The sequence below is a fragment of the Haliotis rubra genome, unplaced genomic scaffold (assembly GCF_003918875.1).
Source record: "Haliotis rubra isolate DU_JTF1 unplaced genomic scaffold, ASM391887v1 Scf342, whole genome shotgun sequence".
Lineage (NCBI taxonomy): Eukaryota > Metazoa > Mollusca > Gastropoda > Lepetellida > Haliotidae > Haliotis > Haliotis rubra.
Window position 1 is genome coordinate 996,790 of NW_025767016.1, and position 22,304 is coordinate 1,019,093.

The 22,304-nt window shown below is 44.2% G+C and overlaps 1 protein-coding gene and 1 long non-coding RNA gene across 9 annotated transcripts; one reads left to right on the plus strand and one right to left on the minus strand.

The window, feature by feature from the left end:
• On the minus strand, positions 1 to 18,804 carry LOC124284705 (angiotensin-converting enzyme-like). Of its 3 annotated transcripts, none has more exons than XM_046720812.1 (12): positions 18,657 to 18,804; positions 11,927 to 12,064; positions 10,958 to 11,163; positions 10,389 to 10,543; positions 9,849 to 10,084; positions 8,573 to 8,770; positions 7,416 to 7,692; positions 6,491 to 6,717; positions 4,038 to 4,179; positions 3,296 to 3,394; positions 2,555 to 2,677; positions 1 to 309 (listed from the first exon to the last, which is right to left on the minus strand). In XM_046720812.1, exons 2-12 carry the CDS (start codon positions 12,045 to 12,047, stop codon positions 126 to 128), a joined length of 1,968 nt encoding a protein of 655 aa, XP_046576768.1. In that variant the 5' UTR covers positions 12,048 to 12,064; positions 18,657 to 18,804; the 3' UTR covers positions 1 to 125. The 3 variants fall into 3 exon arrangements, with proteins under 3 accessions (XP_046576768.1, XP_046576770.1, XP_046576769.1); XM_046720814.1 differs by having other exon boundaries at positions 18,661 to 18,797; XM_046720813.1 differs by having other exon boundaries at positions 18,453 to 18,797.
• LOC124284707 lies at positions 321 to 2,415 on the plus strand. 6 transcript variants are annotated; one of them, XR_006900625.1, is made up of 3 exons: positions 321 to 540; positions 1,423 to 1,524; positions 1,883 to 2,415. It is a non-coding gene; the product is annotated as an uncharacterized LOC124284707 (long non-coding RNA). The 6 variants fall into 6 exon arrangements; XR_006900624.1 differs by lacking the exon at positions 321 to 540 and adding an exon at positions 891 to 924; XR_006900627.1 differs by lacking the exon at positions 321 to 540 and adding an exon at positions 935 to 1,035.
• Positions 18,805 to 22,304: the final 3,500 nt, after the last annotated feature.

A 22,304-nucleotide genomic window follows, 5' to 3' on the forward strand; every position in this document is an offset into this window, starting at 1 on the left:
TTTTCAAAAAGACATTGTGTATTCGCGAACCAATATTCCAACCGACGACCATGTTTGCACACCGAAGCTAACTATGTCACATATGTCAGCCATATACAATCAACAGAGAAGAATACATCTTTATTTCACTCCTCCCAGTTGATTTGTGCTCCAGCCCAGCCCAGGTTCTCCCCCTGGTTCTGCTCCTCCAGCCACGCCCTCAGAGGACGGAAATACTCCAACAGTGCATCCGCCGACACTGCACGTGACCCCGTCAACTGCTGCAGCGCATCTGGCCAGGGCTGACTGGCGCCAAGACTCAGCATGTTCCTGAGGGGCAATAAGATGGAGTAATTCTTGGAATTATTTAAATACGTTTTACTAAAAATCCTCAGAATAAATGAGTGAAAATTGCTGAAGGACGCAGTGGGCCAGATAGATGAAGGAGAGGTGCATGTAGGTGGGCATTATGGATGTATGGGAGGTGCGTGTAGGTGGGCCATATAGATGTAGGGAGGTGCGTGTAGGTGGGCCATATAGATGTAGGGGAGGTGCATGTAGGTGGGCCATATTGATGTAGGGGAGGTGCGTGTAGGTGGGCATTATAGATGTATGGGAGGTGCGTGTAGGTGGGCCATATAGATGTATGGGAGGTGGTGCGTGTAGGTGGGCATGGATGTATGGGTGCATGTAGGTGGGCCCCATATGATGTAGGGGAGGTGCATGTAGGTGGGCCATATTGATGTAGGGGAGGTGCGTGTAGGTGGGCCATATATGGATGTATGGGAGGTGCGTGTAGGTGGGCGTGTAGGTGGGCCATATAGATGTATGGGAGGTGCGTGTAGGTGGGCCCATATAGATGTAGGGAGGTGCGTGTAGGTGGGCCATATAGATGTGGGGGTGTGCGTGTAGTGGGCCATATAGATGTAGGGGAGGTGCGTGTAGGTGGGCCCATATAGATGTAGGGGAGGTGCGTGTAGGTGGGCCATATAGATGTATTGGTGTATGGGAGGTGCATGTAGGTGGGCCATATAGATGTATGGGAGGTGCGTGTAGGTGGGCCATATAGATGTAGGGGGAGGTGCATATAGTGTGGAGGTGGGGCATATAGATATAGATGTAGGGGAGGTGCGTGTAGGTGGGGCATTATATTGATGTAGGGGAGGAGGTGCGTGTAGGTGGGCCATATAGATGTAGGGAGGTGCGTGTAGGTGGGGCCATATAGATGTAGCGGGAGGTGGAGGTGCGTGGGTGGGCATATATGTAGATGTGTAGGGGAGGTGCATGTAGGGGGTGGAGCCATATAGATGTAGGGGGAGGTGCGTGTAGGTGGGCCATATAGATGTAGGGAGGTGCGTGTAGGTGGAGCCATATAGATGTAGGGGAGGTGCGTGTAGGTGGGCATATATAGATGTAGGTGCATGTAGGTGGGCCAGGTGGTAGGTGGGCCATATAGATGTAGGGGAGGTGCATGTAGGTGGGCCATATAGATGTAGGGGAGGTGCGTGTAGGTGGGCCATATTGATGTAGGGGAGGTGCGTGTAGGTGGAGCCATATATGTATATGTGGGTGGAGCCATATAGATGTAGGGGAGGTGCGTGTAGGTGGGGCATATAGATGTAGGGGGTGCATGTAGGTGGGCCCATATTGATGTAGGGGGAGGTGCATGTAGGTGGAGGCCATATAGATGTAGGGAGGTGCATGTAGGTGGGCCATATAGATGTAGGGAGGAGGTGCGTGTAGGTGGGCCATATATAGATGTAGGGAGGTGCATGTAGGTGGGCCATATATATATTGATGTAGGGGAGGTGCATGTAGGTGGGCCATATAGATGTAGGGAGGTGCATGTAGGTGCCATATTGATGTAGGTGGAGCCATATTGATGTAGGGAGAGTGCGTGTAGGTGGGCCATATTGATGTAGGGGAGGTGCGTGTAGGTGGGCCATATAGATGTAGGGAGGTGCGTGTAGGTGGGCCATATAGATGTAGGGGAGGTGCATGTAGGTGGGCCATATAGATGTAGGGGAGGTGCATGTAGGTGGGCCATATTGATGTAGGGGAGGTGCATGTAGGTGGGCCATATTGATGTAGGGGAGGTGCGTGTAGGTGGGCCATATTGATGTAGGGGAGGTGCGTGTAGGTGGGCCATATTGATGTAGGGGAGGTGCGTGTAGGTGGGCCATATAGATGTAGGGGAGGTGCGTGTAGGTGGGCCATATTGATATAGGGGAGGTGCGTGTAGGTGGGCCATAAAGGTGTCTAATGGGGAAGCAAGAGGAATCAGGTGCTGCAAATAACGTGATTCAATGGTTCTCTTGTCAATGACATCGGGTGTCATTGTCAGCATCACACAAACAAACCTTCATGACAACATTCTACTACACTGAACAAACATAATTGGGGATAATAAACAATTTAGGGCATATCTTTTGTGAATATTTTGTGAATATTGTTGCGATCAGACTCCCATAGGTGAGCGAGAGACAGGGCTGTGTTGGACTGCATGTTGGGGATGTAGAGAGATGTAGTGATGAAACTGGGTTAGATGGGAGTACAGGTACACATATGCCCTCACATGAGCTTCTCGCCGGCTTCTTTTGATCTGTAGAAATCGCACGTGTGCAGCGGCCCCTCGTGGCCCTTGGCTTTACACATGGCCTCATAGAACTGGAACTGGACGATGAAGCTGATGAAGTAGCTGTGGAAGAGAGAGAGGGCGTGGTTATTTTACTTTACAACACTGTTCCTAGGGTGGGTCAGAGTTACACCACGGTGCCGGGGTGGGGTGGGGATGGACGTGTTCATAAAGACGCTTTTCATAACATGTACACAGGGTACACATCCAGCTCGGGGGCGAGGTCACACAAAGTTTTTACATCACGTGTACCTAGGGAGGGTTAGAGGGTTAGAGTGACAACTGCAGCTTAAGGACATGGTCACACAAACTCTGCTCATCACGTCTGCTAAGTGTGGGTTAGAGTGACACCTGCAGCTTGAGGGCGTGGTCACAAAGACACTTTACATCACTACTTCGGATGGGTTGACGAAATGGAACAATCCTAAGGCTCCACGTTTGATGTTCGTAATTAGCACTCGACAAATACATCACTAAATCTAAACACACGCGGTATTGTGGCTGGTTTTCACAATAAGAATGAGTCTTTACTTCCGACATTAGACATGGCTGGCCGTAAGTTAGACATAAAAACTGTTGATATCACAACAGAAAAGACAACAACACCCCACCCCACACACACACACACGCACACACACACTCACGCACGCACGCACACAATTTAAAAACCCGTTCCCTCACCACATATATGGTGAATTGGACGGTACGTGGTACTTGGCGGCAGGGTCGAAGTCTTTCTCCGACCGCGGGGTGGGTGACACAATACCCTGGTACTCCAGCCTGGAACAGATATTGGATGATATAAGTGAGTGCCTGTCAGTGTTTACACGGATATATACAGTTGTTACATCAGTAGATACCCTGTTTGTATGTTGTAAGAATGTCTTGAATTCTTTTAAAAATGCATATCATATTTCTGAATTATTTACAGATTATTCCAGCATTAACAGCGCGTGGGACACTAGATTTGGGTTTCACAAATTGTACGTTTTAACCGTTACGCAACCCAACTTCTCCTACTTGCTGGAATAAAGTAAATATTTGTTCCATAAAATGCATTAAGAACTACTACATCAACATCAGATCGCTATTCACAGCATTGACAAGACGAGTTCTGATATTCAACTTATGTACCGACCCACAGGGGCGTGTCACGCCTAGAAACAGCGTTAGAAAGACATATAGGTATATATACCCTACCCTAGAACTATGTAAAAGGATATATAGTACTAGGATAGGGTCTATATACCTATATGTCTTTCTAACGCTGTTTCTAAGCGTGACACGCCCCTGTGTACCGACCATGGTTCTACTGGGATCACGAACTTAATAATTCTGTGTGTTAAAGTGAGTTTCGAGATGAAATGGTTCCTCAATCTATGACCGAGGACCACATGTGTGAGAAGACTGGGCCCTGTCTTACCTGAGCTTCCAGTACTCCTTGTTGATGTGCTGTTCGGGGATGTCTCCACTGAACACCCGCCATCGCCACTTGTCAATCAGATAGCCGTACGGCAGGAACGCCACCTTGAACAACGCAGTGGCCAGCAGGTCGGCGATGTCGCCTGGGAGGTAAGACAATATAGTATGACCAGAAATTATTGAGAATTTTAGGAATATGTTTAATTGGATTTCTAGTATAAACAACCTTGACCTGCTATCAAGTGCTTGGTTTCATTCAAGAGAGACGACTCCGTTAATCCTTTTTAATTAGTTTGTGAAAAGTATTCCCCTTTGTTTACTTGCTAGCAGAAGACATTTTCAGTGATCCTCAGTATGGATGATTTAGAGAAGAGGAAGTTTAGAGTATTATATTGCAAATGGATATGGCATTGAGCACCAGGGAGGCGCAAGTAGGCCCAGAAAATTGACTGTCGGTGACAGGAGGCGGCTTTAATTGGTATTCTTGTTTCTAAAAACAAACGAAGGAGTTTAGAAAACTTAAGGCTGGATATGATTGATAGAGGAACTGTGGCTGTCTGTAAGGAGACAATTAGAACTGAGCTGCATGCAATGGGTTGGCAGAAAAATCGAGGAATTCCATCACCGATCATGAAACCTGAACAAAAGGAGCGAAGGTTGAACTGGTGCTTACAGCATAGAAACTTTAACTGGGACAATGTGATTTTCTCAGATGAAAGTTCTGTGTAGCTGTTTCCTAATACACTGAAATTCTGGACCAAACAAACTGAAAAGCCTTTGTATCAGCGCCTAAAGTACAGTCCGAAATTTAACGTGTGGGGTGGCATATCTGTGTTAGGGGCAACGCCCCTCTGTGTATTTGAAGGGAATATGAACAGTGAGCGGTACACAGATATTCTCGAAGGGACATTTAGTTCCATCTGCTCACGTGTTCTATGGAATTTATTTGATTTTCCAGCAGGACAACGACCGAAAACATCGTTCAAAGCATTCACAGGCCTTGTTTCGGACCCAAAATATGACATTATTAGATTGGCTAAGCTATAACCCTGACCTAAATCCAATAGAAAATGTTTGGGGACTTATGAAGGAAAGTGTCAATAAGAAAAATCTGACAAATATTGCTGAAATGAAAGAAGAGGTGGTCCGATATTAGGACAGCATGGACCACGACTTTCTAACTTCTTTGATCAGTAGTATGCCCCGCCGCATTGAAGCCTGCATTGCTGCCCATGGTGACTTGACAAAATACTAACTGTTCACCTGTCTTTGAATCTGGAGTTATGTTCTGCTAATATTCGCATTTAATACGTGAGTAATGAGTGAAAATAATTTTAAAAATTACAATCTGTATATTCTCAATAATTTCTGGTTGTACTGTAGCTACCTTCAACAGGGACACTAGCCACACGAACCATTCGAGTGGGTGAGTGAGTTAGTGTGGTTTCACAACTGTGTTCATCTGCATAAGATGAAGTGAGGTGAAATTGGGTTTAACGTCGTGCTTGAGAATATTTCGCTCATATGACGACGTGCATGCGTGTGTATGTGTATGTGCGGCTGCTTGTACTAGCCCAGACTTAAGCTGGTTTTATAGTGCTAGCCCACTGAGATACCATACCGCAGTGAAGCCTGAATACCCCACTCAGACACATTATACTGACTCCGAGCGACCAGTCCTTGTTGTACCCATTAATGCCGAGCGCCAGGCAGGGACCAACAAGTACCATATTTTAACGTCTTTTGGTATGACGCGGTCGGGGATCGAACCCGCGACCTTCCGCTCTCCGGGCGGACGCTCTAACCACTATACCACGGAGGCGGTATCTGCATAAGAGCTGTTTTATTTCAGATAGTTAATCGTACCTGGGTCCGTGGTCAGTGATATATAACTGCATATTCCATGTTTCGTGCCACGGACAAATGTAAAGTTGGTAATGTTTTTCTACAAAACTATAATAGTGATGTTACTGTCGCACCAGGTGAGGGGGTGATACTACTGTCGCAGTGAGGCAGTGACTACATTGACTGCAGTCGACAGACTGTGAGAGGGGAAGTTACAGACAACTATAGAGTACACGGGTCAAACCTGCTTCGTCTACGTTTGCCTACCAGTACGGAGGATTCTACCGTACTAATTCAAAATACTGTAACATGAGAGATACTAGGTGTGTCACAAAACGTTTGAAGCTGTCTAGTCGTGTCAACATTCCCCTGTGTGTTAGTTTAAATGCACACATGTACATATTCATGTTTAACATAGCTGTGCCTTCCTGTAAAACAGCATTTATAAAATGTCGCCAAAACTGATTCCCTTTACTGTCGCCCAGCAACCCTGGAAGATCAGGGCACCTCATTATCCGTGGCCGTGATTGTTGTTTATCTGAGTTCGAACCATATCAGGATCTACCACTGTGGTTTGTCTGTACCAGTTATGACCATGGTCTACGTCACCTTCTTTCGTCCTGGTTGCTGTGTCGATGAGTCCGATGGAGTTAAGGTGTTCGCGGGTGCCGACAGACAACGCCATCGTGTCGCCCACGGCTTCGTGGAAGGCGGAGTTGGCGCCGGTACGGTAGACAGTGGACTTGTTGGAGTAAGCCATGAAGTACTCGATGTGCCCCATCTCGTGGTGGATGGTGTAGAGGTAGTCCATGTTCACCTCGCTGCACATCTTGATTCTGATAAGATAGGAGAAGACATATGAGAAACGGATTGAGGTTCTGAGGCTCACCTTCAAACAAACAACTCATCAGATGAAGTCAAATACCTAAAAGCGGGAATGTTTCCATAGCCAGACGTAATCTCTTCTAAAGGCCTACACGTCAAGACTGGTTGGACGTTTCTTTATGTTGTTCATAACGCCGCTGCTCTAAGTACTTATGCTAAATACGTCAGTCTGGGTAACATCGAGTCCAGACCAGACAATTCAGTGATTGACACCATGAGCATCCATCTATGCCTATATTTGAAGCCTGGTTGAATGTTGCTTTCTCAGTATAACGATGGTCTGGTAAAAAGGATTCAAGACCAGACCATTCAGTGATTGACAAGACGAGCATAGACCTATGCCGCTGGGGCATACATCAACCAGCTGTTTCACCAACCGAGCCCGTTAGTATCCTTTAACAGCAGGCAATGGTTTCTGAATTTCAATTCAAATCCAAATCACCACGGTTTCATGGCTGTGTAAACACCATTGACGAGTACATATTATTTCTTCCAGCTCGACCAACTTCTGTCCCTGGTGGAATGGTGAACCAATGGACAGAAGTGTTAAGCATTGTCCCAAGACCTGATTGGCGCTGAGCAATAATGTTTCCAAGAATATTATCTATTTATATTGTTTATTATCTATATTCAATATGAAAATAAATACCGGAAATCGTCCTTTGCAAACAGATCCGAGGCTGATGCGTGACACGTGACTTGTCTGTCTTCCGGCTTGACGAACATGGATTTCTCCCAGAATATGTCTGTCATTGGGAAGAGTCCAATGGATTCATAAAACTTCTCCGAGAGTTGAAATAGTCCCGTTACATTGTATCGTTCTTTGAGCTTGACCTCTGCCGCCTTGGCTACATCATTGCTGGGGTCTGTAGACGTCGGCAGGACGATGTCCGATATCATCTGCCAGTTCTGGGCCCACATATTGCCTGGAGAAGGAGGACGGGAGATTACATACGTGGGGTCCAGGTATGTCAGGTGGACACTTTCTGACGGCGGGATAGAGGACACAGATAGTGGACACACATAGAGCCTTGATAATAGGGATCACAAACAATGGACACACCTAATGCCTTGACATTAAGGTTCACGACACAGGTCACACATAACTGTATGGAGCATGGGGTGCCATTGACAATGGAAACAGTGGCTACATAAATAACAATACCAATGTTATAATTCTGGTAATACGTCTTAGTAAAGTACACATTCTTGGGTTTGATATTGTGTGCCATCCGGGATTCGAACGCACACACGCACACACGCACACTGATGCACCAACGTCAGTGATCTTATCGACAATGGCACAAAGTCTTCAACCGAAATGTCCGCAAAGTCCGACAACTGGGAGGCTTCACGTACTTTGTGTACCCCTCTGATACATGCCCATAAAGAGGGGACCAAAGGAAACAGTTAATATGTTTAGGATAACACTTTCTCCGTAGGTACAAATTCTAGTAATTCTTCAGGTTGAGTTCAATCCAAACACTCATTCAGCGGGCCTCAATGTGAGAGTATGTGTTCCAATCACGGACCTGGCGCATTTGTGTCTTATTAAAATGTATAAGTAATTAAATAGTCACAGTTCACTGTTAAATATGTATTCCTTGAAAAGGTAAGTGAAGCCGATGCTATGACGCCTTGACAAGCATTTACAGCGAAGGATAACACATTCTCATTTCAAGTACTGAAACACTCAAGGCGGTATTGTAACAAGTTTTGTGACCTGCTAACATATTTCAAGCAAATTGTATCAACACCTTTTTTCAACATATATGAATATTATTTTGCATGTAGATCATGTGTTACCAAGCAAGTGAGCAGGTATTGCTCCATTCGTTCCAACGATGTCTTCTCCGTAGAACTCCGTTAGTTTCCGGCGAACGTACGCTTGCAGCTGGACATACAACGGTTTGACCTCTGACCACAGCCTATCACAGAGTTGCTCTAGGTTGGGCGTCTCGTCAAACTGTGCATCTCGCCAGTAATCACCATAATCCTTATAATCTGGAACAAATGGATGACACTCAGATATTTACATATCTCACGTTCTTCTAACTGTGTTTCAGCGATTATTCACTGAGATGAAAATCTAGCGTTTTCCCGCAAGAAGTCTTCTGATCCTTTCCCTATATAATGTACACTAGCATCTGTCAGTATGTTAACATGTTGCAGATGTCGCTTCTTCAACAGAACAACCATGACGTGGAGAGCCGTCGGCGTCATCTGGACTCGCTGGATGCGGTATATCAGTTCAAACATGGGGAATCTCACACGTGTGTCTTCAGATACCAAAGAGAAGAGCTTTAAAGTTTAAACTGTTAAAACAATTGACGATTGCTGGTATATTTGTTATCAAAGAAGAACACGAGGTGAAATGCTATCAATGATAAACAGTTATTCTTACAGTGTTTTCACTTTGTAAGCTGTAACAATCAGTATACAATAGGACAGGTAAGAAGATTCAGCGGCAGAGAGATAACCGATGTCATGTGATTGTGACGTCATTGTAAACGATGACGTCTCAATCGTTAGAAAGGCATTGTGATGCTCCTTCCTTGTAGAGATATCTACTGGGTCGAATTATAATGCAGGCTGCAGAATAAAGTGTATGTGAAGATGTGAATGAAGTTATGCAGTGTATCTTCTCATTAGCGTATTGGGTAGAGTGGCTTTCCAGAGACAGGAAGGTCGGTGTTCCGACCCCCAGCCTCGTCATACCAAAAACAAGACCTAAAAATAGTGCGTGTTATCACCCATGGCGTTAAAGGGATGAAACAAGGATTGGTGGGCTCGAATGCAGTATCCTGTGGGTATCCATGATTACCTACGGCCAGGTATAGTATCGTGCTGGCACTACAAGAACCAGCATTAGTCATACTAAGAAAAGCAGACACGCGCGCGCGCACGCACGCACGCACGCACGCACACACACACACACACGCACACACACACGTACACACGTACACACGCACACACAAATACGTGTAACATAAAACAACAACAAAAAACCTCACACACAAAAGGTTATTTTGTCCGGAATGGTAACGCCCATAGCACAGCATCTCACAATATGACAGCCTACCATTCTCCATCGCTCCTTGGTTCAGTAGCTTCACGTACTGCAGATACAGAGGTTTGATTGGTGGGCCAGTCGCGTCTCTCCACCCATCCCACGCCCACAGTAGTTCAGCCGGGTCGGTACTGGTGGCCATCACTTGAATGAGTCCCGGTTCTATCTGTAGGCAGTCTTCCCTACTCCGACACACCCGGGCGGTGCTGTAGATCTCCGACATGCGACCCTCGAGATCCTTCTGTTTCCTAACAGGACGCCACAATACTTTAATACACAACATTAAACTTTGAGCATACCTTCATGGCGTGGATATAGCGCAATATAAGTGCCATTATTATTATTATTATATAAATGGCTACACGAAGAAGCATGTTGCTCAAAACGTACATCAAATGTTAAAACATCGATATCTTATCGTTATGTACGTCGGAGATGACAGCACTGTTCAGTTATACACAGTCCTTAATGATTGCTGATTGTGCGTGTTTGTTGCAAACGCTCGTCATTAAGAGTCCGAGATAATGTTCCTGAACTGTGGGTTTTACGCACCTGACGTCCTCCGGATCTTTCGGCTCCGCGTACTTTGTGAGCAGCCTAAGTTGTCTGTTTGTGTCGGGGTCAAGGTCATCGCTCTTCATCCACTCCCGGGCTTGCTCGAGGATGGAAGGAAACCATTCCGAGTACTTCGTCTCGCTGTTTGCAAACTGTATGAACAAGTAACGAGCTTTTACATGAAGCCAGATCGTGACGGGGAACAACAGAATTGTCTAATGTGACTCTACCCACGGGATTATAAAGTATTTCTTCGAACACTTATGGCGCTATAACTCAGGGGCACATCAAGTATTTCAACTGCTTCCATGACGGGAATCGAACTTAGCTGTAGCCATAATGAGGGAATAGTAAAGTCACTCATGCACCCCAGCTACTCCTTCACCCGGGAGAGCTAATTAAGTTTGGTCATTATATTAACGACTATAATCGCCTCCACTACAATCTAGTGAACAGGGTGACGTAAGAATAATATGAACCACAGAGCACCACGTGGGTACGGGGAATGATATAAGTACTAGGTGCTCTCCTGATCACTTTTCCAAAATATTCACATGATCAGTTACCTGTTCTCGGTTGTTGTCGGTGATGTTTGTGCTGAACACCCACTCTGCCAAGGACATCCTGTTGTTCCACTTTCTCAGCTTCTTGTTGACATCTTCAAGCCAGAGCTCGGCAGAGTACTCGTCACCCCGAGGCTGGTCCTCTTCCTCCTGCTGCTGGTCCTGCTGTCGCTTCTCACTCTCAACCTTATTGGAGTCTTCTTCCAGCTCTACAAGACACAGAGAGGTGAATGCTGGGCTTGCAATACCACGATGTGAAGGTTCAGGGTCGCTACACTGTCAACTCAGCAGACAGGATAATGCAGCAAGACTATACACATGGGTGGTCGGATACCTCTGGTTCCTCTCAGAGCTTCAGATCAGTCGAGATATAGGTTAAATGACTTTGTTACTTAACGAGAAACAGAGATAAAGATTCAACACTAGAGATGAACACATTCATTACAATAATGATACTTTGCATGGATATCAAGTTCTCTTTTTTCGTGAGTGCGACTTTTCCATATAGATTCTTGTACCCTGCTTTACAACAGTACAAGAATCTGTATCGAAACATCGCACTCCACGAAATTTACGAAGTCTACAACAAATGTCATTGTTGTACTTCCCAACTTCTAAAATGCCACTGTAGGAGGTGAACACACTCATGTCTGAGACTACTCATTTAACAAAAAGGGTGAACACATTCAACACTGAGGCTATGCAATCAACTCAAAGTATGGACACAAAGAGGAACTTTCGCCAGACCTAGGGACCTTGATCGTAAATCAACAAGGTCAACGCCTGCCGGCCCTCCAGCCTGGTTCCCTGGGTCTGTCGGAGCGTTAGCGCAGCCGCAACACACCCAGGGAACCATGCTGGCCGGTCCTCATTCATAAGATCTGCAGAATTTTGTTGCCTGACACCGCACAACGCTACTCATGCCATGTGACGGTGATATGAAAACAGACCAGACAATCCAGTGATACTTACCCATCAACTCAAGGAGGACTTCACGAAGGTCCGAGTCCATGTTGCGTTTGAGGCGCTGGGGTAAGGCCTTTGACGTCACAAGCAGGACCAGCAGGAGGGTCAAGTTCGTCATACGACCCATGATGTTAATCTGCCGACCTGAAGAGGAAGAAGGTGAAACTCATCCGAGGTGCTTTGAGTGGTGATGTGGCTGCCACAAACAGCCCAGTGATTGTTCCTTTCGCTGGTAGCCGTACAATAGTTGATGAGAGTCAGGGAACAATATGGCAGTAATGAAGACCGTTTGTTACGCTCAGTAAAGACCTCAATGAACACCAGCTAGAAACACCGAACACAATAGCAGTCGGAGGTATACAGCACCAGCTGCCGTACATACATGTCCATGTATTTCAATCAGCTCACATGCAAATACACACAGCAAAAAACTAGAGATATTATTTTAAAATTGACTAGAAGGATTAATTTCGGCTGAATATAGCACCTTGATTTCAAATATCGCTGTACCACCATTTGCTCCGTCTTTACAAAATTGGGAGACCGTCAGTTCGAGTCTGTAATTATCCAGTGTTTGTTCAGTTGTATCCGTTATTCACCGTTTCTCCAATTAGGAATTATCCAAGTATTCTAGCCACCATATTTCTTATTTCTTAGAACAACATTTCTATGGAGGAAGTGGAATCTAATCACGCCATATTTGATGTTTGTGAGTCCGATGACGAGTAATTAGTAGTTGATATTTAAGTAACCCCGACAGTCGACAAGATGGAATCTGTTTCCCGGCGCTCAGAAAGAGGATTAACGTGACGAAGATGAACTACAGTTTTGTCAATGCAGCGTGCGACTAATCGGCTGCCACGGCGGAGGCCATGGGTGTTCTCTCGCATACTCAAAACTAACTGGAGATATTTTGTGCCTTTGATAATCTGTGAGTGACTGAGTGAGCTTAGTTTTACGCTGCCTTTACCGATATTCCAGCAATATTACGGTGGGAACACTAGAAATAGGCTTCGCACATTGCACCCATGTGGGGAATCAACCCAGGTCTTGGGCGTGACGAGCGAACGCTTTAACCACAAGGCTACCCCACCGCCCCAGATGATTTGCGAATGAGGATGTGCGTACATTGTTATGCACCTGTGATTTAACATTGAAAGATGCGGATGTACGAATAACACATATATAACCGCCAATGAGCTGGTGGATTATACCCCCCTTTCAAAATACCCGGATATCATATTGATGATAAGGATAAGAACCGTTATGTCTGGTCAGTGCTGAACGAGTTTACTCAATGTACTTTATATACTGTCGGCCCACCAAAACTAACCTTCCCCTCAAATAGTTAAATCTATTATATCTTTGCATATACTTAAATCAAATATTTAAAGAGAAAATTGAATTTGTTTGGACTTAACTTTCGAAGGAATTTAAATTCACAAAGAATGATGAAATGTTAAGGAAAACATGGAGAGACGTCCAGTGACTGTGTCTGTCTTCCTTTATTCTTGACACATAGGACTCGTTAGAATTGATCCTCAGAAACCCATACTCGTCGTAAAAGGCGACTAACCGGAACGGGTGGTCACCCTCCCCTGTTTGGTTGACACAGGTCATCATATCCCAATATCTAGAATGATGCTCATGCTGTTGATTACTGGATTATCTTATCCCTCCTCGATTATCTAGAGACCGCCGCCATATGGCTGGAATATTGCTGGGTGCGGCGTTAAGCAACAAACACACCAATCAAATCCTGACACATAGAGACTGGTAGCAATACAACAGCTGAAACATCTCTGTGACACGGTGCATTTGTCGTTCAAAACGTCCCCGAATACGATTTGTGGAAATGAGAAGTAGGGCAGGGACTATGAATTATCTCAGAAGTATCAAAGCTTTAGAATTTGTTATGAAGTTGACTTTTACATTTTTGCAAGTTTGACAATACAGAATATTAAGCCAAAAGATGAAATTTGATAAAAGGGTAATCTTAGAGGATTTTAGGAAACGATTTCTTATATTTGAATACTAGAATATAGTTGAGATTTCCGCTACTACGTGTACTAAATAATTGACCATTTGTTGTGGGCCAAAATCTTTCCTGAAATGCTCACAAATAAAACTGAATGTGATTGAACGTGTAATTAAAACGGAAAACTGATAACTAGAAACTTTTAGCCGAGCATGTATGAGTGTTATAGACCTTCTGTCTCAAGAATAGACCTACTTTAAGCCAGTATGAATGTGGATTTAGTTCAAAGTCAGACCTTAAATCTTCCTGTCAATCTGTGGCACATATAATCCCCAGACGGAACATAACCAGATCTTTCATGAAATCCTGTGTAAAGAGCATTTGGGTTGCAATTTAAAAATATAGAAAAAATATACAATTCCCATGAGTTCCATCTACAGTCCTATTAAAACTGGTTCTCTGTAACTTTTAAAAGCAAAATTGAGTTATTGTCTTCTAAAAACTATAATGACCAACACGAATATTATCACGGTTGTTTTGTTATTGAGTCCACAGGTAATCATATTCTCATGCGACGCATAATTTGTGAAAACAAAAGAGATATATCAATCAAGTACAGAAGAACAAAGCCGGCGCATGTGTAGTGTGTGCATCACATATAGATCACACTTCAGCACTACCGACTGTTTTGCCAATCATCATCCTTACACAAATTAAACCTTAGCAGTAAAGCGTTCTCAGAATTACTGACTTCAATCAATACAGCACCATACTTTGAGGCTTAGAAACGTTAAAACGTTTTGGGAAGATAGATTAAAGCGACTTTTACACTACATAGCAGTTTAAAATTGACTAAATTGTAAGTTTTAGCCAGGCCAATCACCGATGACGTTTCACCGCTAACACAAACCGGATAATGACAGGGGCTCCATGACAGGGTCCTTTCTAGATACATGCAAAGATCCGTCGGTCGTAGGTTCTAATCCCGAATTAGTCCACATTCACCCTGATGTGTGGTCTGTCTGCACCTTAGCAGTGTCGCTACCTCGGAAATAAACCGTACACATGTACTTTGAAATTATTGCTATTTATACAATCACGCTAAATACAATGGCAATCCATCAAAGTGGTAATTTTCCATGCTGATTTTCGAAATAGATCAACATAGTAGGGGTAGGGCAAGGAAAGTAGGGTAGGGCAATGAAAATAGGGGTAGGGCAGGAGAGAGAGGCAGGAAGTAGGGGTAGGGCAAGGAAAGTAGGGTAGGGCAAGGAAAGTAGGTAGGCAGGAGACAAGGGGAAAGTAGGGTAGGAGCAGGAAAGTAAGAGACAGTAGGGTAGGGCAAGGGAAATTAGGGGAACTAGGGCAAGGAAAGTAGGGTAGGGACAAGGTTTGAGCTGGGTAGGCAAGGAAAAGTAGGGTAGGGACAAAGGAAAGAAGTAGGAGTAGGGAACAAGGGGAAAGTAGAATAAGGGGAAAGTAGGGTAGGGAGTAGAGACAAGGAGAGAGAAGTAGGATTAGGGCAGGAACCGAAGGAGGGAAGCTAGAAAATTAAGGCAGGAGGAAAGTAGGGAAGACAAGGAGTAGAGTAGAGCAAGGAAAGCAGGGAATAGGGAAGAAGGGTAGGGCAAGGAAAGCAGGTAGGCAGGGTTAGGGAGACAGGAAAGTAGGGTAGGGTGAGACAGGGGAGAGAAAGAATTGGGAGCGCAGGGTAGAGAAGAGACAAGGAAAGTAGGGTAGGGGATTGGAGACAAGGAAAGACAGGGCAGGGCAAGGAGAAGAGTAGGGTAGGGCAGGGCAAGGAGAGTAGAGTCGGGTAGGGCAAGACAAGGAAGAGCAGGGTAGGGCAAGTTAGGGTAGAGCAAAAGAGGAAAGTAGGTTAGGCAAGGACAGACAGTAGGGGGTAGGGCAAGCAAGGTAAAGTAGGGTAGGGAGACAAGGAAAGTAGGAAAGTAGGGTAGGACAGGGGCAGTAGGAAAGCAGGGTAAGGAGGAAGGGCAAGAAAAGTAGGGTAGGGCAAGGGAAGTAGGGTAGGGCAGGGCAAGGAAAGCAGGGTAGGGCAAGGAAAGTAGGGTAGGGCAAGGAAAGTAGGGTAGGGGTTAGGGAAATGAAAAGACAGTGGGCGCTGCAAAGAAATTACGATGGTGTTAGGGCAAGGAAAAGACACAAGTGTTCCGTAATCTGAGCGGTCACAGTCATCTTATAGCCTCTCCGCAGAATGTAGTGAGTGAGTGAGTGAGTATGGTTCTACTCGCTATCAGCAATATTTCGACAATATGATGGCGGTCGACACCACTAATGGGTTTCACACATTGTACCTATCTAAGATTCGAACTCAGGATTCTGGAACACTAGGTTCCACAATAAGGACCTGTCTTTGACAGCGTGCCGTCGTTCTCCGATGAAGCGATTCTGTTGAAGACTCTAGTGCACACAGCCTACATATTACACAGATTTATCACAACTGACTGACACGTTAAACAACATGCACTCCGTCATTGAAGTCGTAACGATTGACGTCATCTGCCATTATATGTACTGGAGAGTGCGAGCTTACTGAGACAACTAGAGTAACGTGTAGACGTCCATACTACTCAATGAAGTAAAAGAAGAACTGATTACATTGTGGTATAGTAATTTAAATGAATGGACGTTCTTTTATTTCCTTTGAGTGGTATACATGTACATGGGTTGTCAGTCATGACCTTATTCTCAAGTAAATACATGTTAACCAACATAGAGTGCCCCGACATGCACGACTAAAGGACAGTCACCACGTTACAGGTTATTGACGTTCAGCCTGACTACACCCATTCATCGTCACTGTAGATGTGAGGGGCTCCAACAAACACACGTCATTGCACTATACCAAAGTATCTTGGGTACAACAGTTAAGAGTGGAAACATTTGGTACATGGCACCTGCCCACCCCCACCCCCCAGACTATGTCATCCCAGACTGTGTCCCCCCAGACTGTGTCATCCCAGACACACGCGTTATATTTTAGCTTCACAAAACCATGACCAGTCAGAGCATAGCATAATTCAATGATAGTTATCAGATCTTTGTGTTTCGATGTGAAAGTGATTATTCTTATTTGGCCATTCATATCTGATCTGACAGAAGTCTGATCAAATAAAACCTGTGAATATCAACATGATTATTGAAATAAATAATATTGCCTCACTCACCCATCACGAAGTTTCGAGATTTGCTGTACTGTTACTCGGAATTTCTGCTGTCCCGTACATCAAATTATTTACCTGCTTCTGACAACTTAATCAATTTTGAAAATGTTAATATTACCTGTATGTATCTCACGATGACCGAGTCAGATACCATATGTATCTCTGATGGATGGTTTGAGAATAATGTATTTAGTTGACCCCAGCCGATAAATTAACGTCAGTTGTTCACAAACAAGGACAGGCTAATTACAACCCGGGTAATCGTGGTATAAACAGCCTCAGGGTGGTATAAACAATCAAGTCTAACTACATGCTCTTGTCGTTATCTACATTTAATCGGTATTACACCTCAGCATCATTGTGCCGACTGTTGTCGATGTAGGTTATAATGAGTCTTTAACAACAGCTGGGCCAACAACTATAATGACGCTAGCTTGTCGACATAGCCACCTATGATTGGTGCGGGTTCGCGTGAACAGATCTAAATATCCCCTGAACGTTTAATGTCAATATTAAATGTCCTTAACAGTGGCATGCTGGAACAGGAGACAGGGTTTGGGGAGTAATTGACTTTGGAAAAACAACAACATACAAACTGGTATAATCATATACATCCATGCTCTCTCGGTACAGCTGACGCATATAGACAGTCGGCTATGCCTGTGTTGGCTTCTGTATCACCTGTTGTCCATGGTTGTCACTATCGTCTACTAACCAAACATAGACCCAGGTAACCCGTGATTGTCCAGTTTTCACCCTTGTTTGAGATATTTCAATTGCTTTTTATATTTCGGAACATGGGGTACACCTATTTCACAGTAGTACCATAACAGAAAGTTGGAACATTTAGGATCTGAGAGATAACTCGATCACCTGTTATGGAAGAGACTATGGCTGGTCCAGCTATCAATAAACAATTTAGACATTCCAACATTAACTATTAAATCTATAAATGCATGTCAATTGTCACCGGCGGTTGTTCAGTTTGTCACTACAAGACCCATGTTCACATTATCAGTCACTAGTTTGTGTGATCCACTCATTTCCTTCGCAGGGGTTGTACGGTATGTACGGTGAACTATGACTTTACCTTAGCAATATTTCAGCCATAGGAATCTATTAGGATGTCAACGATCCTCGGATTAGGTTTGAACAAAATACTTGAACTGAACTGCAATGACATGTTTACCATATTGAAACGGTACGTCACATGTATTGTAGCGTCCTTCCGGTAGATGGTGTATGTGGGGCGTGGCAGGGTGGCGTGGGTGCTGTTTGTGGTAGGCCGCGGGTGGTGTTTGTGGTAGGCCGTGGGTGGTGTTTTTGGTATAGGGTACATGTCGGACGACATAGTAAAAATACTCACTGTATATCGACGTAAACTGTGCTTTTAGAAATCCATACAACGTACATGTGCTCGCTGTCGACGCCGTGTGCAGAGTGACAGCTGCACGTCGTACTCGGAGGTGATGCTGTTAGCCAGGGCTGGCTGTTTGGTGTATAAAACATACCCAGCTGTAGCCATGGGTCACTACTACCTATATCACATAAAGTCCAGCAGTCTACTCACCTACCCGGCTTAAACTGTGGTCAGTTGGTGTCCGTCAAGTCATATCCCCAGGCAATGTTGTTGTTTAAGTTTACAAGTTTCCTCTCTCCTCGCGCAACCTGTTACTGACGATTGTGAACCCACTCAAGCGTGGGTCTGGGCTAGTTTCAACATTGCTCAGTAATTGTTAAGATGTGGTTCTGTCCGACGGCAGTTGCTTCCCTTGTTCTGTAAAACGGTGTCTGTCACGGGTGACAGGTTGCTATAGCAGGACATGTGAGGTAGGGGAAGCAAGTGGTGTCCCCCGCCGTGATATTGCTGCAATATTGCCCAAACTGGCGTAAAACTAAAGTCACTCACTCAATACATTGCGAATGGACAGGAACTGTTGTATTCTTCAGACTCCTTAACTCAGCAGGGTTTATCAAACATCTATTGTTTTTTCTCTCAACATAAAAGAGAAATACGCTAAGTGAGTGAGTTATTGAGGGTGTGACTTGTTGAGTGAATGAGGTACTATTGGGCGTATTAGTGAGTGATTGAGGCATTGAATGCGTTGTTGAATACATTGTTGAGCTATTATGCGACTGAGCTAGTGAATATGTTACTGAATTTGTGAGTAACTGATTTTGTTTTACGCTGCACACAGCAATTTTCCAGCTATAGGGCGGTGGTGTTGAATTAGTAAGTAAGTTAATGAGCGAAGGAAGTAATATAATGAATAGCTGGGCCGTGCTGTGAAACAGTTTTACAACTATTTGAATGCACTTTCTAAATGGCATTGTGTAATCAAAACTATTTGAATGTATTATCGTTATGTTATAATTCAGTGTTAACATCTACATTCGTCCGGGTTAGAATATTGATCTTCAGTAGCCCCATTCTCTTCCCACAGAGGTTACTTGTCATATCTTCCTACGAACCTCTGTTCTAATACCAAACTCAGTCTAATACGGCCATATTTCCCGGTTCTCGTAAAATCCCCTAGCGGCAAAAGATCGCAACACAATCTCCATTTATCTATCCAATCAGAACACGTGTTACATCGACTTAGATTCAACTTGACTAACACAAGCAAATGTGGGGCCACAAATATCCCCCATCTGCCGGGGACTTGTGTTGATGTTAGACACAAGACGTTTAATGGCTAGCTTGTCCGTTGTCAACGGGGGCGATGGAGACGCCACTGATCCGCCATAACATGACTGAGTTCTGTCTAGAAGAAACGTTTGCACATCGCGCAGGGGAAGAGGTTTAGTTTTCTCGAAGCATACGGAAATTACCGAGGCCTTGCGAATGATCACTTTTGAAACAACGTCGCTGATTGCACAACTAAATCTGATTGCCTCCAATCACGAGTCTTGAACGCTCACACCATGAAAGGGCCGTATTAGAACAGAGGTTACGTAGGAAGATATGACAGGAGTAACCTCTGTGGGAAGAGAATGCAGTAACCCATGCTTGTCGTAAGAGGCGACGAACGGGATCGGGTGGTCAGGTTCGCTGACTGACTTGGTTGACACATGTCATCGGTTCCCAATTGCGCAGATCGATGATCATGCTGTTGATCACTGGATTGTCTGGTCCAGACTCGATTATTTACAGACCGCCGCCATATAGCTGGAATATTGCCCAGTGCGACGTAAAACTAAACTCACTCACTCACTCACTTACTATCATCTACATTCTTAACAACGCAACACAAACACATTTCTACAAGACATAAATCAAATATTGTTCACATATAATTGTAGTACCTACTTTGTTAGAATAATCCTGGTCTTTTCTAATATTGAGATCTGATATTGCTAGCTCATACATTCCGCGTTATTCGTTCACCTTGACATCCCAATACACGTTATCAATCATCTGCACATCCTTCTCTCAGAGAAAAATACCTAACAGTAGAGTATCCTACTGTCCCATCTCAGTCTGCCATGCCGCTGTTGTTGCCGTTAAAGTCAGTTCAAGGTAAAGTCGACGTCTTTAGGATATTACGTGCCGCCAGATGGACATTTCGTCGCGGGAAGGAATCGGTCTTGGAGATGGACAACGCGTATATGACGTCTTGAATGGTATTGCCACCACACGGGTGCTTTCGCTCCTGGGATGCCGTCTTTCTCACGGCTCATGGCCGGGAAGGCTAAAATCGTGACGCTACTCGGTTCAATGAGCGTAGCCTTCCCGGTACTTGCAATGCAATGTTATGGCTGAATGAACACGGCGCGCCTCACTTGGAGGCTCTGACAAATTACAAAGAAAACAGGATTAACGGGGACCCTCTTTAATTTGGGTACATATAAAAATATAAATAACGTTTACACATTTCACGTCTATTCTTCATTATACATTTTCTTTAATTCAACATTAGAAGGTTCATTTTGAGGGGTCTTTCCTAAAAGATAAATGGATATTACGAGTTTAAATCTTTAAATATGTTTCTGCTTATGTATGCTGATGCTCTTGTAGTATTTTCTGAATCTGTTGAAAGGTTGCAAACACAGTTGAATTAAATATTGCTAGAAAAAAGATAATGGTCTTCAGAAGAGGTGGTAAAGTTAAATCGTCAGAACGTTGGTTATATATAATGGTTGTGTCCTAGAGGTTGTCGATACGTTTACATATTTAGGAATATTATTAAATATAATAACCGATTCTCAAAGGCACAGCTGGAGTTGTCTGACCAGGGTAGGAGGGCCCTTTTTTCAATTTACAGTCATATCAGGTCGCTCTCTCTCAACCTGGAATCTCTTTTATTTGTCTTTGATTGTTATGTTGGTAGTATACTATCGCATGTGTCTGAGATATTTGGAACGCAGTGGAAGCTGGTAAATTACGTAGTCAAGGGACAACAGAGCACTTTTCTGTAGTTTTTTACAGTTTTATTCCCAAGAGTTTATAATCCCCAATATGTACAAATATATTTACAGAAATTATGATGTGTCCAATTATGACACAATATGTGTCTCCAAATATTGACACTATAAGAGAGTGTCCAGATATGACACTATAAGAGTGTGTCCAAATATGACACTGTTCAATGGCGTGTTCACAAATATGAACTTTACAAAGGCGTGTCCAAATACGACACTACACAAAGGAGACACCAAATGTGTGATCTCTAATGCGTTCAATGAATTCTTCAATAACTATCAAATTTCAAGTTTCTCAAATAATGTCTACAAATTAGACACACAATATTCAAAAGTTACTTCAAATTCATATATCAGAAAGACACACAAGGAGACGGTCACCAAAGTATGACTGCTCTCATACAAGTCAAGAACCGAAGTGTAGCAACCACGTGCTAATCTGCACGATGCAGCAGCAAAATGTCAATTTCAAATGCGCGTTCGCTCGAACGTTTTAGAATGTCCATGAACGGGAGGTGTTCGGGCGAGTCCTTCTGTCCACATAGCGATTTGCTGTAAGATTGCCGTGAACCACTACCAGCTCTGATCTACCCGTGTAGGACATGGCTCCCCACACCATGACGCATTTCGGCGCAAAACGTTTGTGTTGATGTCGATAGACACATTGTCTCGCATCCATTCCCATCGTTGCAGGAGGAAACGCGATTCATCGCTGAACCAAACACGTTCCATGCGTTCCCCTGCAGGTTCAAGGCCTGTACCCTGTTGCACCATTGGACATGTCGATGTCGGTGTA

What these genes read in the sequence shown, in the direction of transcription:
- LOC124284705 (XM_046720812.1), bottom strand. Translation starts at nt 12,047, where the DNA reads ATGGGTCGTATGACGAACTTGACCCTCCTGCTGGTCCTGCTTGTGACG. An exon ending in AAAGATCCGGAGGACGTCAG is followed by an intron (nt 10,085 to 10,388) that starts GTGCGTAAAACC and finishes GCGTCCTGTTAG; the next exon opens with GAAACAGAAGGATCTCGAGG. An exon ending in AGCAACCAGGACGAAAGAAG is followed by an intron (nt 4,180 to 6,490) that starts GTGACGTAGACC and finishes CTTACCTCCCAG; the next exon opens with GCGACATCGCCGACCTGCTG.